Raw genomic sequence first — 14,990 nt, 5'->3', positions numbered from 1 at the left:
ACAAACATGATGGTTCAGGTAAATTTTTTCATTGCGTGCTGTTGGTGTTCATTAACCTTCCAAAGACTAAGCTCAAAAGTACTCTGCAGCATTGCTTACACAAACATTTGGTAATTAGTTTTTCTTGCTTAACACTTCTTATTAACTTTATAGAAACAGATCCTGCATTGAAGACCTATCTCAATCCCAGCCTAGAATCTAAATCGGACTTTATTATAAAATGCAGTCTTGGCTTCTGGAGAACTATTTAATGCACAAAAATTGTTTGCAGAATGAAGTTTAACGTTATGTTCTCGTACCTTATGAAGTCCAGGAAAGACAAAAGCTTATCGTAAATGCAGTGTATGAGCATTTCTGTTTTAAGCATTCAGATGTGACTATTTGCTGTCATATTTTTAAGTAGACACTGAAAACAAAATACAAATTCTTAGGGAGGTTTCTGTGGCAGTAGCTGCAGGGAACATGACACACAGCACTATGCTTCCCATTCTAATTTCAGCAATGTTTAAGGTCAGAAAGGAGTTCTCCTTGCCTGGATGATACTGCAACAAACTTGTTTGTGCTTGCGCTACAAGTTTTCTTGAGTGCTGTTTTGAAAAAGTCCTTCATAGCTGCACAGGTATCCTTTGGGGATTTGTAAATGCATGTTTCTGCAAATTTGTTGCAAACAGAATGTAACATTCTGATTTTATTCTGTTACTTGAGTACTTTCTAAATGGTGAAAGTTTATAAAACCCATTTAGTTTTCGATACCAGTACACTTACCTCTTAGTAGCAATTAATAGCTGAACGTGAACATAGCTTGCTCCCTTAAGGCTGAAAAATATTTAGGCAAATACGGAAATACATATAGAACAGAAAATTACGTTGGACCTGTTGGACACCTTGCAGGTGCTTTGAGAGGAGAAAGTATCAATGTCTAGCTTATGCTGACTCTACAAAATCAGAAGATTTTGTTATATTTTCAGAGAGTACTTGAAAGTTCACTCAAAATCTGCACCATGAGGCTTTCTTGTCAAAGTGCACGCGTGTACCTGCACAGCTTCTGACTTCAGAGCGCTATGGTATCCCTTAAGTCTTCCAGGAGAGATTTGTTCCATTTCATACACAGCTCTTCTTTCACTGATATTTTCTTTACATTTTAATAATTATATTATGTGTATATCTTCTGCCAATTGCCCCGATTGCACTTGATATATTTGTAATATCAGGAGGAATGTAGATGTATGTGGCAGTTCCCTAATAATCTGAGAGAGGAAGAAAGATGGGGAATTATATATTGATGTGTGTAATGGGACTTACCAAGAATTTCACTTACCCACTAACTTTGGGATGGGGGGAGTGTTTTGTTCCTTCTAATGAAGAATGTAAATAAACTATGCCAGGCGTGGATGGCTATTAACCTGCTTGGTGCTACAACTTTCATAGCATCCTTTTTTCTCAGTGTAATCCACCTTCTAAAGGTTTTGGTACTTTAAGATGCACTACTGCGTAGCTGTAAAAAACGAACAAAAAATAACTTGTTTGGGCTTGTTTGCATGTATTTTAAATTAAATCATTTGTTGACCCTGAAAAGGAAGCCATTAATCTCTTTAGTCTAAGATACTCCTCTGCTTAATGGAGAGGGTAAATTGGTTAAGGTAAGGCAGGACAGCAGAGAGGAGTGCCTGTCTCTGGCAGGGTGCATGGTATTCATGGTAATAGTTGTGGTTAAGCAGTTATTTACAAGATGCATATGACATGGTTGTCTCTCGTGTTACCATGGGATGTTAGCAAGGGTAGTGTTCAGAAGCATATGTTGCAGTGGTATAAACAAACATCAAAATAAAAGGGTTGCACGAAAGGCACAAGATGAAAAGGGTGAATCTGCCAGTCCCTGCCCTGGAAGAGTGCTAAATATGTCAGGTGTTGCAGTCTTATGTAGGAAACAAATACATCTAGCTAACAATAGAGCATTAAAATATTTGGTGACCAAATCAAGTATTACTTAAAATATTATAAAATTTTTTTCCAACCTTTTATTTTAATGTGTGTTCAAGATCTAATTTTGGGGAGTTCAAATCTTAGGGAAATCACTAAATGTGCATTTCTTTTCTCCAAACCATTACTTTTATCTACAGTTTTTAGTCTTTAAAAATGGTACATTTGCTTTCATTGAGCTGTATGTAATTTTTTACCAGTTCGGGTTTTTTTTAGCCTTGTAGACCAATAAGCAAGTTGAAAAGAAAGGCTGGGACTCCTGTTTATTTAGTAACACCCTCTGCAGACTTGCTCCTCCTGCAGCCAGTGTTGCAGCTCACAGTGCTGTCTCTGTGTTGTGACTTTTGTCCTCCAGCAATGCTGTTAAACAGTGACAGAGGAAACATCTCAGATCCTTTTCTGACCCTTGCAGGAGTATAAATGTTCCACACATGATCGTGTATTTGGCTAGAAAATATGCCTGTGCATCAGTAGGCATTTATTGCATCTCTTCTGTTTTAGATCAGTCCTGTTTGCTTCCTCAGTCCAGATACCTATTTTAGCAGCAAGTTATTTAATGTAATTCATAGTATCTACTTTGGATGTTTCTAGGAAAACTCTCAGTGTGTAGTATCTTAGTATGGGAAAACCTTTGTGCAGAGATCCAGGTTGATCAGTAATAGGCTAATGTCACCATGTGAGTTTTGACAAGGAAAAAATGTGTTGAAACAGAAGGACGGAGGTCTCGATATGATGGAAAATCTCTGTGAGGTTATCTTAAGACTTGAGAAGGACTTCTGAGGTAGTAACCATGTATTTCAAATTCAGTCATTGTGGTCTGGAAAACGAAGTCTGTGCTACATTAATTTATTTTTCTGCTGTTTGGTTTTTTTTTTTCCTAGTGTCCCAATGTAATATCAGCTTGAAGAAGCAGAGGAGTCGAAGTATCTTTAGCACCTTATTCTGCTGCTTTCGTGACTACAATGTCGAACCACCATCTACCAATAGCACCAGTGCTCTTCCTCCTTTGGTGGAGGAGAATGGAGGACTTCAGAAGGTCAGGATTTTCTCTTATTTTGCTAATATATAGGTCTTTTGTAACCAGGGTTTAACTCTGTGCTTCTGAAGGTTTGTTTTAATAGGTTTCCCTCATGGGGAACATGTTATGAGTTAAACAAAAAATTACTGTTTTGATGGTGAATTGCTAATACTATCTATTCAGCTGCAATTTAAAACTAAATTTCATGAAGGGTATTGGCACTGTACATTTTATAGGCAAACAACATATAAAACCTGAGTAAGACACTAAAAAAATGTGGACCTCTTATAAAATTTAAGATGCTGAGTTTTCTTTAGCTTTGGTTCTCTTTCCTAACTACAGGAAGGTTAAAATGTGTCCACTGGATGTAGTGGAGCCTGTTTGAATGTCAGTTGAAAGGGTTTTCAGTGACATAAAAACAGTTCAGAAAGGGGGAGAACTATAATTGTTTGGACGTTTTTCCTAACCAGTTCACCTATATTTAATGCATGCTGAGTCCAGATGTATTGGATTTTGACATTTTTCCAGGTTATTAAGTTTTGTTTACCTAGTAAGTCAAACTAATTGATGAAAACTTTTAGCACTTCAAAGCACTGAATGTCAGAGCAGCATGTTACTTTCATTGAGTTCTAGTAATTATATTGCTTTGCCATATTCATAAAATCACAGCACTAATGAATTTATATGTTCTTTTTAAATCTGATAACACTTGAGAGCATTTGCATTACGAACTGAAGAATTTCAGTTCAATATAGCAAACGCAGGAATGCCATCTTTTCCATACCGTGGTGTTTTTCAGCACTCTCAAAACTCCCCTAGTGCTAGACTCTTGAAACCCCATTCCCCTTGCACTTTTCCAGGACTTTTAAGAGATTGCAAATATAGGTGTATCCATGATGGGGAATAGTAGCAGAAATAGAGATATCTCTATCTTTTCACTCTTCTGGACTTCACAGTAATTTTTTGAATTTGATGCAGCTGATTTCTTATCTGCCTCATCCAGTCTATTTTATTTTGTTTTGCATTTTGCTGGTTATGTTTGAATTCTGAAAAGCTCAAGAGATAAGAGCAGAGGAACTGTTTGGTGTGAGGGAGGAAAGGAAAGCAAATTAAAGTGATGGAGACTTAAGAATACATGTGGAGGTAAAGACTGAACTGCAACAGTTCATGCTGAAACTGCTCACGCAGAGGTAAAGTGTGTTGAAAATTTCACTGCCAAGAGAAGGAATTGTATGTGTCTTTTTAGACTTCTTTCTGTAGCCAAGGTAGTTGACTGAAATGAGGGAAATCTAGCTTAGATGTGCTGAAGGGAAAGCTGAGTGCTGTGTAGCATGTATGCGCACATTCACCTGAGAAACAAAAGGAATGGGAAACTAGTAAAATTTCCCTTTTGAGTTATGCTAGGGGATGGAAAGGATGCAGAAGAGAGTCTGCTAGCAAAATTGCAGCTGAGAGAAAATGGGAGTTCATGAGAAAGAAAAACATAACGAAGAGTTTGTTTTTTCTATAGAAAATGTGAGTTAAAATGGTCTGGAGTCAGTAGTTTTCAGGTTGCATTTTGTAAAACATTTAATTACTTTCTAAATATATCTTATGCCTTGAGCAAGTGATTGCATGTATGTTCACACAAGTTTCCATCCTCACTCTGTGCTACCTTAGTGAGCAGTCTTGAAGTTGTGCAATACTTGTACGCGAGCCCAAGACACAAATCACAGATATGTAGAATTACCAGATTACAGCTTGCTAGAATAAAAAAGTTCAAGGAATATATTAAAAAGAATTATTAAAGAGTGCATTTTCTTCAAGTAGAATGAAAGGCACTCAGATGCATACGGATCTTCCTAGAAGAAATTAAGTATAGTTGAGCTTTTGAGTAGTTCTTAAGGGAGTGCAAATAAGTCTGTGACATTTCTATTTTAAATGACATATTAAAGACTAGTAAGTTTTGTATGTGTTTTTATGTGCTGTTTTTATTTTGAGTGCTAGCATGGTTAAACATAAGTAGGAAATTCTTTTAAAGAAAGAAAAACAGCATTGAAGACTTGGATATTTTTGAATATCCTTATGCTGTCAGGCTAGTGCTTTTAGAGCTGTGTTTTAGAACTGTGCAGGCTGGCTGGATTTGATCGAGTTGCACTGAGCATCTTGTCTAGATTCAGAAGTGATAAGTAAGTTGGGGGAAAGTACATGCAACAGTGGGCCTCAGTTTCTAAATTGGTGAAATTAAATGTTCAGAAATGACAAAATTACCTGTTTTAGAAAAGGAAGCCTGACAACACACTGCTTAAACTGCTCTGCTATTTAATTAAAGCTCTTTTTGCATTATTCTGCCTGCTGGGTTAGAATAGTTTAAATTCTGTTGAGCTGCTGTTCAAATTGTCACTTATCTGCTTTCTCTTTTGTATGTTTTATTAATTATTTATTACATCACAGGTGACTTCTGACCATGGCCCAGTCAGTTCATGTGTTGGGACCCTTTCCTTCAAAAATAGAAAAAGAAAATTGCACGATAATGTTGAATAGTTACCATTAGAAACTAGTGTAAAACGGCTTGGATGTACTTTCCTTCTGTCTTTAGTGTTCAGTAGAGTTGTTACATGAAAACTGGTGATAAAGAATTCATAGGAAGGAAAGGAACGGAGAAAGCTTCTGCTGGTTTAACAGGAAATCAGTGTTTGTTCTGTGTTGCTCCTGGCATATTCTTGAAGTTGATGAGACAAGCAAACATCCTTCTAATTAGTAGTCTTGATTCTTTAAATGCTAACATGTTATAAATGAGAGAAAGCAAGGAAGAGTATTTTATAAAGTAATTGGAAACACAGTTCTGAAATTTTGTTCAGAGTAATTGTGCGATTTAAATTTTATTATTATTTTGTTGTATTAGAAAAAGTTAAAACAGTGCTTCAAATGAATCAGTACTTCACTTAGTATTTTACCAAATTATGTGACTTGATTATGCTTGGCAAATGAAGTGTCATGTCACTACTTCATAGGATTGGAAGAAACACTAAACTGAGCATGGGTTTGAATAAACAGGGTTTTTCAGTGTGGACTTCTGTTAGGGGGAGAAAAAGCCCAAAAACTTCTTTAAAGTATTGAGTTCATTTTAAACCTTCTACTCACAGAGCAGCTGCTTGTCCAAGTGTGACTCTAATACTGGTAATGAATGGTCCATTCTGTCTCTGAAGTTTCAATACAACATTTTTCAATAATAACTTGTATTTACTGAAACTATTGTATATTTGTTTTTCTTAAAATACAACAGCTTTTTAGTGCAGCACAAAGATGTATTCTAAGATGTAATATCTATTACAGTGGGTATATCGGCCTGTCTGCAGCTTGGATGCTGAGCCAGATGTGTCATTGGGAGCACACAATGTTCAGCCTCATTAAATATTTGCTATTTTTTTCCTGCCTCCTCAGCAGCAGGTAGCTCACCAACACCTTCCAGACAGTTTTTTCTTTAGGGGCCAGAGTGTAGGGAGAGGGAAGGGGTTTTTTTTGTTTTCTTCTGAATAAATTCAAATTTCAATTTCTGTTCTTCAGTTAGCACCTTGACTCAATTTGTGTATTTTCTGGGCATGCTTCTGGATGTAAGGTTTTTTTGGGGGGGGTTAGTTTGTTACCTGGGTTTTGAAGTGTTTTCAGGTACAGATTTCATCTACAGGCTTCAAAGAGGGATCCAGATAGAGAAAGGTGAGAAAAGCTAGATGCTAGCTAGCTTTTTCTTCCCTTTGCTTTCAGTCGTGGTGGCTGAGGGAGCTCTGACAAGTCTATCGGCACTTTGCCATTTCAATTACAACCCACTTCCACTAGAGTCATCTTTGCTTTTGTTTCACAGTTAGATCCAAATAGGGCAGATGGCTCGTGTTCAACAAGATGAAGCATGAATGAGGAAAGGGTTTTTTATACTTGTTGGGTTAGAGGAGGAGGTCTTGATCCACACTCAACAGGGAAGAAGACAGAATTAGAAGGAGGTTTATTCTGGGGGCAGCAGCTGCCCCCGCTGCTTTCCCTGTAACAGGAATGAAGCCAGAAAGGTCGTCCTTGAATTTCCACCTCACTCATCCTAACCACTACAAAAATTAGGTCTCCTTCTCCCCACTGCTTTTTTCTGCACAATGCTGTCATCTCCAAGGTGATGCTGGAAAGCTGTTTCGATGACCTATTGTCGTGTCTCCAACACTCTTGTCTGCTTCAAGGATCACTATTTATAACACAGTGCAGGAAGAAGGATCTTCTCTGTCCCATGTGAATATGGTTCACCAGAGTGAGAAAAATGGCTTATAGGGAGCGCGTTCTTGAGGTCAGAAGTAGTATGTCCTTCATGCAAGAGACCTAGAGGAGCAGCATGAGCATAGACTCTCTGATGGAGAGACTATTAACAGCATGCCTTCCAAATAGACGTAGAAGCTAGTCTCGCTTTTCGGTATGGAGGAAGATAATTGAGATTAATATAAATAATAGTACTCTTTCTCCTGCTTAACCTTCGCTGATCAGGGCAAGAAACTTCCTAGTGTTTGGTCTGTTGGTCACCACCAGCACTGTGGTAAGGCAGGTCTATTTAGAAAACAAAACCCCGCTCTGCATAGCTATGTTTGGTTCCTCTCTCCCTGCCTAGTCATTCTGTCCTTCTTTGCATCCCAAAAAGTCTTCTATAGTAAGAGACAAAGCTTGATATTCCAAGTCAATGAAAGAGTCAGATAGTAACTATATTATTGTTTTTAAAGAACCTATCATGGTCTTGTATAAGCTTCGTGTTAAGAAATGAATATGATAAATCCATTCTTTCAAACAGCTGCTTCTCTAAGGGGTTTATTCTTGAAAATGAAACAGCTCCTTATCTTTGAATACAGACCGTTCTCAAAAAAGGCAAAATAGTGTGATCTGTCATTTGATGCTCATTGATCCCATATGTGACCGTAGACAGCATTAATGAACAGACACAGTACTGAAAATGTTGTGTGTCTCAAACTAAAATTATGTCTCTGAGTGAAAAGGTAGGATTTATCATTTCATCTGTATATATTGTGCCATGAGAAAAAAGTGCTTTCAGTGGCTGGACAAATCAATTCCTGGGTTATCTTAGTGATACAATGGGGAAGTTTTGGCATTCTAAGAACTGCTTTGTCCTGTTACCAGCATCAGGAGCTCGTGCAGTCATCTGTCATCTAGTTCAAATGATACTGTTATGACCTACTTCCCTTCCTGTTCCACAGCATCAGGAAATGAGGCAGGACACTTTTTAAAAGTTTCCCATAGCAGGCTTGTTTTTAAAAAACATTTGCCTGTTCAAGAACACTTACGCTTTACCAGCAGACTCTTGCCATTTATCTTTCTGCTTGTTTTTCCATTTGTCATCATTACCATTTTGATTTTTGCATAGGTACTTTTAGGGTTGCTCTTAGGAAATTCGCTTGTTTTTCTTGTTTTTTTTTAAAAGAATATCCGCAAGAAAAACAAAGCAAACAGTAATGCCAGTCCTTTAGCAACTTAGATTCTATATTCCCACGAAAGTTGGGTTTAACAGTAATACTGTGGAGTGCAGCTCATGCTTCAAGAGATTGTCAAAATAGAAAGTAAGTTACATCACGGTGTCTCTTGAAGTCTGTGGGAAAACCTGATGTGATACACAGCTATATTTGTGTCCACGAGTAAAATAATCTTGTACCCTAACAGTGGATATGCCTCTCTACCTCTCATGCACTGTTTTCGTCTCTTGACAAAAGAGGAGCTCCAGTTGTATTTTATTCTCTCTACTAGTGAATGCAAAAAAAGCCATTCAAAACAAAACATGGGTTTGCAAATCTTTGCTCTGCCTGCATAACTATATCCTTGATAACAATTTGGTCACAGGCCAGCTAATCCAACTAGCACCTACTAAATTCACTCCTTTCTCAAACGGCACATGAACTTCAGATGATGTTCCACTAACAAGATATTAATGTGCTGAATTATATTTCTTTTTGCCATTATCTTGAGGAAAATTTGGATTCTTACCAGTTTTTGTGTTTGTTTTTATAGAAATCAGGTGCTTTTTACTACAGCAAACTTCTTGATAGTTCATAGTAGTTGCTGCTCTCTAGCTTACTTCATCAGCTTCTCTGGATTTTGGTCAAACTTCGGTAAAAATTTCTGCTGTTGTAGCAGTAAAAAGAGGACTTTAAAAATAATATTGAATTATTTTTGTTTGTCAGTAATGTGCCAACATTATGTTAGACTCCGAAACAAGTGAGCACAAGACTTTTTCAGCTGGAAGAGGATGTTCTAATGTTGAAAACAGCTCTTTCAATAGATTGTGAATTTGCTTGTAGTGAGAGCCTGTGTTATCTAAGTATTTAAAGAATAAAATCATCTACCTAAGCAACATCTGTGCTAGAAAGGTTGGCTGCTTCTTTCTTTTATGCGCAGTGCCCACCAGAAAACAAATACTTGTTTTTTCACAGGTTAGAAAGATTAGAAAATACAGTGCCTACTTTCCAAAATGTATTACATGTTGAGTTGGCAAACCTGGGACCAGCCTTCTCCATTTGGAAGCTGTAAATGGAATTGTCTTTGTATGTCGGGTCCCAGGATGAGAAGAAAAGGTCAAGCTGGCCAAGACTGTCTTGCTTTCTCCCAAGTACAATACAAAAGTGAGACCATGGGAAGAGCACTGATACCATTGCCTCTTTCTGGGTGAAGAAAGGGGGTTTCCTTGGATTAGTTTATCATCATCGTGTCCTTCTCGGACATTTTGCTGTTCCCTAAGTGAAAATGCTGGTTTTTCTGAGGCAGTTGTTTCAAATGAAGTCAACTTCAAGGAGTGGGGGCTTCTGCCCTGCTATCAAGGTCTGGCTGAGCCTCTTGTCGCTGCAGTGAAAATAGACAAATATACCCATTAGTAGATCTTAAGGCTGAAAAAGTTACAGTAAATACAGGTACTTTCTTATTATCATCTCTTATTAATCATAGCATGGGTTTTACCAGTCCAGTCTTCTAAAAACCATAAATGCCGATACACTAACCAACCATTTCAGCGACTAAAATGCAAGATCCTGTTTTTATTTTTTTTACCCTGGTTTCTTGAATACTTTGAACTTTTGGTTTAAAATGTTTGAGTGCTACGTTTACTGCTTCAGACCTTTGTTCTACCCTTAAAAGCCATTACCCTTACAGTGATTTTTTTTCTTTTTCCCCAGGGTGACCAGATGCAGGTCATGCCTATACCAAGTGTATGTATTTTTATCCCTTTTTCTTTTAATAATTTTCATAACTTTTGCTTTGATTCATCTTATGTTGCAGTCTAACAGGTCTGTTTTGTGTTGCATGTTAACAAAAGGATTTTATGTTCTGTCTGTAATGTTATATACTCAGAGATGAATTGAACTGCACGTGTTGTACAGGGACTAAAAGAAGAGTTTGGGTTTTATATGGTTTTCATTTCGCATCTCAGTTAAATTCGTTTCTCAATTTCTATCATTTTGAAAATGCATGAAGGAGTCTGAAAGTATTTTAATAGAGACAAAAGGTGACTCATCATCACTATGTGAGACACAGTTACAAAAACCTTTTCCTCTAATTTTTCCCTATATTCCATTTGAAAAGAAGAGTTAGAAACTGCGTAATTTGTTTGAAACAAGCCACGTCAGGAAAACAAAGAGTACACTGACCACAGCTGCATTACTGCACTCATTTGAGATGGTATCAGCTGCTGTTTTATGGGCCTTAATATTTCTGCTTATCTTCCCTGGATTAAATTTAGAATGCCGTTTGGCATCAGAATTAGTTTTCAAAACTAAATAAAAGAAAAAGAAAAAAGTTCTTCAAACTGGAGCTTTTAATTTAATTAGGTTTAACCTTTTTTGGTCAAAAACCTGCTCTTTTTTTTTTTTTCTTTTTTTTGTGTGGATGAAGACTTAGGCTTTTTAAAACTGGAAACAATTTTTTGAGCTCTTTTGCTGTTTATAATACTTCATTATTGCAGAGTTTTCCAGGAAATAGCAGAGCTGATGTGTGGAGTTACTGACACAGCCCTCTTTCTTGAGATATTTCGTAGCCTCTAAAGACCTGAATATTCCCTAAGATACCATTTTTTAACTCTTTCCCTTCCTGCTCATGTAACCCAACATTACTAGACCTCCTAAAAGAAACCTGTCCATGCTGCAGTGCAACAGTATCAGGAGACTGCCATAACTCTGTGGATCATTTCCCTCCTTCACCACTTTTTCTTGGATTTAAGAACTGTTAGAAATTACTCTTTATTGCTTACCTATTATTTCTAATACGAAATTAGTTCTAATATGGCTCATGCATATGTTTGCATGCATGTGTGCATACACACACATGTACATGCATGTAATTTGTATATATGCAAGTCTGGGAATAGAAAACTTTGGATGTATGAAAATAATGATTTCTAAATTACTTTCCTTTTACATACCTGCTAGGTTCTGTTTCATGGCTGTAGTGGTAAAACATGTTATGGCTGTGCTCTGACCTGGAATAAAATTTTGCCTTAGAGTGAGTGTAGGTATTAATGAAATAAGATTTCAAATGGAACAAAAATTTGAAACAACAAATGAGTGCAGCTTTGTCAGATACGAACATGCTAGAACACTGTCTTTGCGATGTTAAAGCAGTGTTCTGTTAGATTTGGGTAGTGGTAGGAAAATGAACAATGAGAAGGGGTTTCTTTTTTTCTTTTTTTTTTCTTCCTAGTGCAACAGTAATTTTGCTGACCTATATTCCCAGCACTTTAATAAGGCAGTAAAATTAACTTCTCTTTGCAGTCATGACGTAGAGTTCTCACTGAACAGGTGACTCTAAACACACTCATTCCTCTCCCTTGCCATCTGATGCCTTCTTTCAGCAGGACATGCAAGTGTTGTCAAGCAACCATCGCCTGCAGGCAGTTGTGTGACATTTACTACCTAATATCAGAGTGGTTCTGGCTGTCAAACAGAAGCCAGTGAACATTAGTATGTAATAGTCTAAATAAAGACAGAAGTGAGCTGTGTATGGAGAAAGTCATAGGAACAAAGATGCAACATTATATTAGAAAAATGCCTAAAATTAAAACAGTTCTTTTTGCCTGTCTTAAAAGGGCTGTTTGTCCTGAGCATTGGAGCCCAGAGGTTCACTCTGAGACAACTCTTAATTGTGTGTTTAAGACCCATTAATGTAGAAATTTTTGATGCTCTGCTACATAGGGTCATGGATGAGAAATAGGCTGTTTGAACTGTATGTATTGTACATGCAAGGAGAAAAATCTTCTAAACAGGCACAGAGAGAGCTTGGTCACAATTAAGTTGGATATTTATTTTTATAGGGCTCATTGCAAATGTAATCACTTCAAGTGTTTAGAGAATTCCGTAGTGACTCTGAAAAGAGCACTGCCCGCTCCCCACTCATTAAACTTTCAAGTTGAAGCCTCCAGTCAAAATATGAGCTTTTATGGAGCTTTATCATGCATGTATAAAATCTGGCAGTCTGTTGAGGTCACCTGTTTGAAAACTTCCATTGCTTTATGTACATATGTGCAAATCAGTGAAGTATACCTTCTGCTCAGTCAGATTTTTCCTGTATTGCACTTAATTTAAAGATTTGAATTAATATGAATTTTCACTTGGTTATTGATAGAGATAACTGCTAAGCAAGGAACGTTCCAGCTTCAAGTTAGATTCTCGGAAAATGGAAACAGTGTGACTTTGGGTTTTTTTTAAAGATGAACTTTATCCTGTTTGTATCTCGTATTCTGAAACTTTCCAGATAAGGCATAGATTAAACAGCAGTGTAATTGATTTTTTCCTAATACTGCAAAATGTTTTATTTACAGCTGAAATAAACACACACAAAATTAGAAAAAACAGTACCAGCTGACACACTGTGATAGACCTGACTTAAAAAATACATTGAGTGTAGCTCAGGATGCCTGTGCTTTCATGGATTTTTCTCAGCTTTGTTTGGAAAAGGAGTGTGTTAGAGAAATCAAAGTAGTCCCATAGCAACTGCAGCACTCATTTTCATTCTTTTGAACGAAAAGGTAGATGGAAATACAAAGCCATACTCATCTACCTTTTTAAATGAGTTGAAGTGTCCATTTCTTTTGTTCAATTTAAAATCCTGGTATTAAGGAGTGGTACCAAAATTAGTCCTCAGAATCCCTGCAGAAGTTAAATTTTAGCACTGGGATATTGTTTTTTCACTTGTCCTCATCTACATTTAGAGAATTTCGTGTTACAATTTTTTCTAGAAGAAATTTTTTGAACTGCCTGTTTTATAACAGGAGCTAGCATCTTTTGGCAGCTGTGTTTTAAGTGGGAATAATTTATCTTCTATTAGAGTATTTCTATGCATAACTGCTGGATGAAGCTGTTAGCTGTGTAGAGTGCAACCAAAAGTGTGAATTGAAGGGAACATGAACAGCAAATTGATATGCTGCACTTAGTCTAGACAACATTTCTAGTATGCAAAGAAAGGGCTTATTAATTCTGATACTTGTCTCTGTGGGAAATAGGGGCATACAGGGAGGAAAAGTTATGATTGTTTTATACAGTAAATTTCTGAAAGGTTTGTGTTGACCAGCTGTTTATGCTTCAACCAGAAGTCCTGTTTTCTTGCCACCACCACCCCCTTTTTTTTTTTTTTTTTCTTAGGGAATATACTATTTCCACGGGACTGAAGCAGTGCAGCAGTCGTTTCACTACAAGGTCTGTTAAGCTGATCAGCCATGAGACCTGGCTGGAATGCATAAATCCCAAACAGTGACTAGTTTAAAAGCTTTAACTTGTATACAATTTATGTCTTGTTGGAATTGAAGACCAAGCTAGGACTTACAGTACTGAGATACCACATGTTAATTTTTTGCTGAGTTCTGCAGTCTTCCAGCGAGTATTACATAGTAAATATGAGTTGCTGTTAGCCACAATTAAATACTCTTAATCATCTTGGATATCTCTAAAGCTGCTATGTTTAAAAAAAGAAATTATCAAAGATCCATAACTATTTGCTTTTAACTGTGATGGAAATCTGGTAATTAGAACTCTTCTTGGATATGTCTCCATTAGTGAGGAAATTAAAATACAATATTGAGTAATGCTTGTTCCTGCCTAAAAGCTTTGCTGCTCTTGGCACGTGGAAATTGCTTTAGATCAGAAAGCTTGATCAGCAAAGCAAATGGACTGATACCCTACATACAAATCCTTTAAGTTCCTAAAGCCTCAGAAATGTCTTCCTTGCTCCAAAGTCCTACACCAGATGTTTAGCAGTCTTGCAACTTGCAGTGACTTCGTCTTTGGAATAGTTTACTTATTCCTGTTAGGTTATCAGGGGACAAATGTGTTTTCAAAGTTGAGGGCAACAGAGATACAGGTTTTGAAATGGAAAATTTATTTCTTCTGATCTTCAAATGTGCAAACTTGTTGGCCCGGTGTCTTTGAAAACAGGATCAGATTGAATTCAAGACACCAAAGCTTGTAGGAAGGTTGGTGTGCCCCGGTGGGAGACTTTCCCCAGGAAAAACCTGGAAGTGAAGTCTTGTTAGATAAAGTCAGGTCAATAAATACACATTATCTCCTAAGGCAGTATTGAAAAGGGAGAGTGAAACTAGCAGTAACCAGCATCTCTGTGTAGGTACCGCAGGTAAGCTTGTTCTTCTCCCAGCCGCTGCTTTTGAGAAGGCAGAGCTGCAGGTGGATGAAGATGATGGGCATGGCCTGTCCATCACTGTGCAGTTAAGGAATTTAGGTTTTCAGAATTGAAGGTTCTCACATTTTGTAGTCCTTTGTGTATGTCCATCCTTTTCTTGATGACAGGCATACTAGTTTCCAGATAAAAACAAATATATCTGTGATAAGACAATGCTTGTATTTTTCATATTTGTATATGAAAAAATAGCTATTTTCGTATATATTTTCCGTATATAGAGATATTTTCAGTTTGAAAAATAATTCCATAGCAAGAAGAAATTGCTGGCTTTGAACTTGTTTCGCAGATTAACTTAGTCAAAAAT

The 14,990-nt window shown here is 37.0% G+C and overlaps 1 protein-coding gene across 3 annotated transcripts in view; it reads left to right on the top strand.

Annotated features, from left to right (window-relative positions):
- CTDSPL (CTD small phosphatase like) overlaps positions 1-14,990 on the top strand; it is an 85,379-nt gene that overhangs the window by 44,971 nt on the left and 25,418 nt on the right. Inside the window, exons 2-4 of one of the 3 annotated variants that reach the window (XM_074869521.1) lie at positions 2,862-3,016; positions 10,180-10,212; positions 13,636-13,689. In XM_074869521.1, coding sequence (XP_074725622.1) covers positions 2,862-3,016; positions 10,180-10,212; positions 13,636-13,689 — 242 coding nt within the window. The remainder of the gene's footprint in view (positions 1-2,861; positions 3,017-10,179; positions 10,213-13,635; positions 13,690-14,990) is intronic. The other 2 variants (XM_074869527.1, XM_074869535.1) reach the window with 2 other exon arrangements.

Source organism: Strix uralensis, chromosome 1 (genome assembly GCF_047716275.1).
Source record: "Strix uralensis isolate ZFMK-TIS-50842 chromosome 1, bStrUra1, whole genome shotgun sequence".
Classification (NCBI taxonomy): Eukaryota; Metazoa; Chordata; class Aves; order Strigiformes; family Strigidae; genus Strix; species Strix uralensis.
The sequence above is the reverse complement of the archived record's forward strand: the minus strand, read 5'-3'. Positions and strand labels throughout refer to the sequence as shown.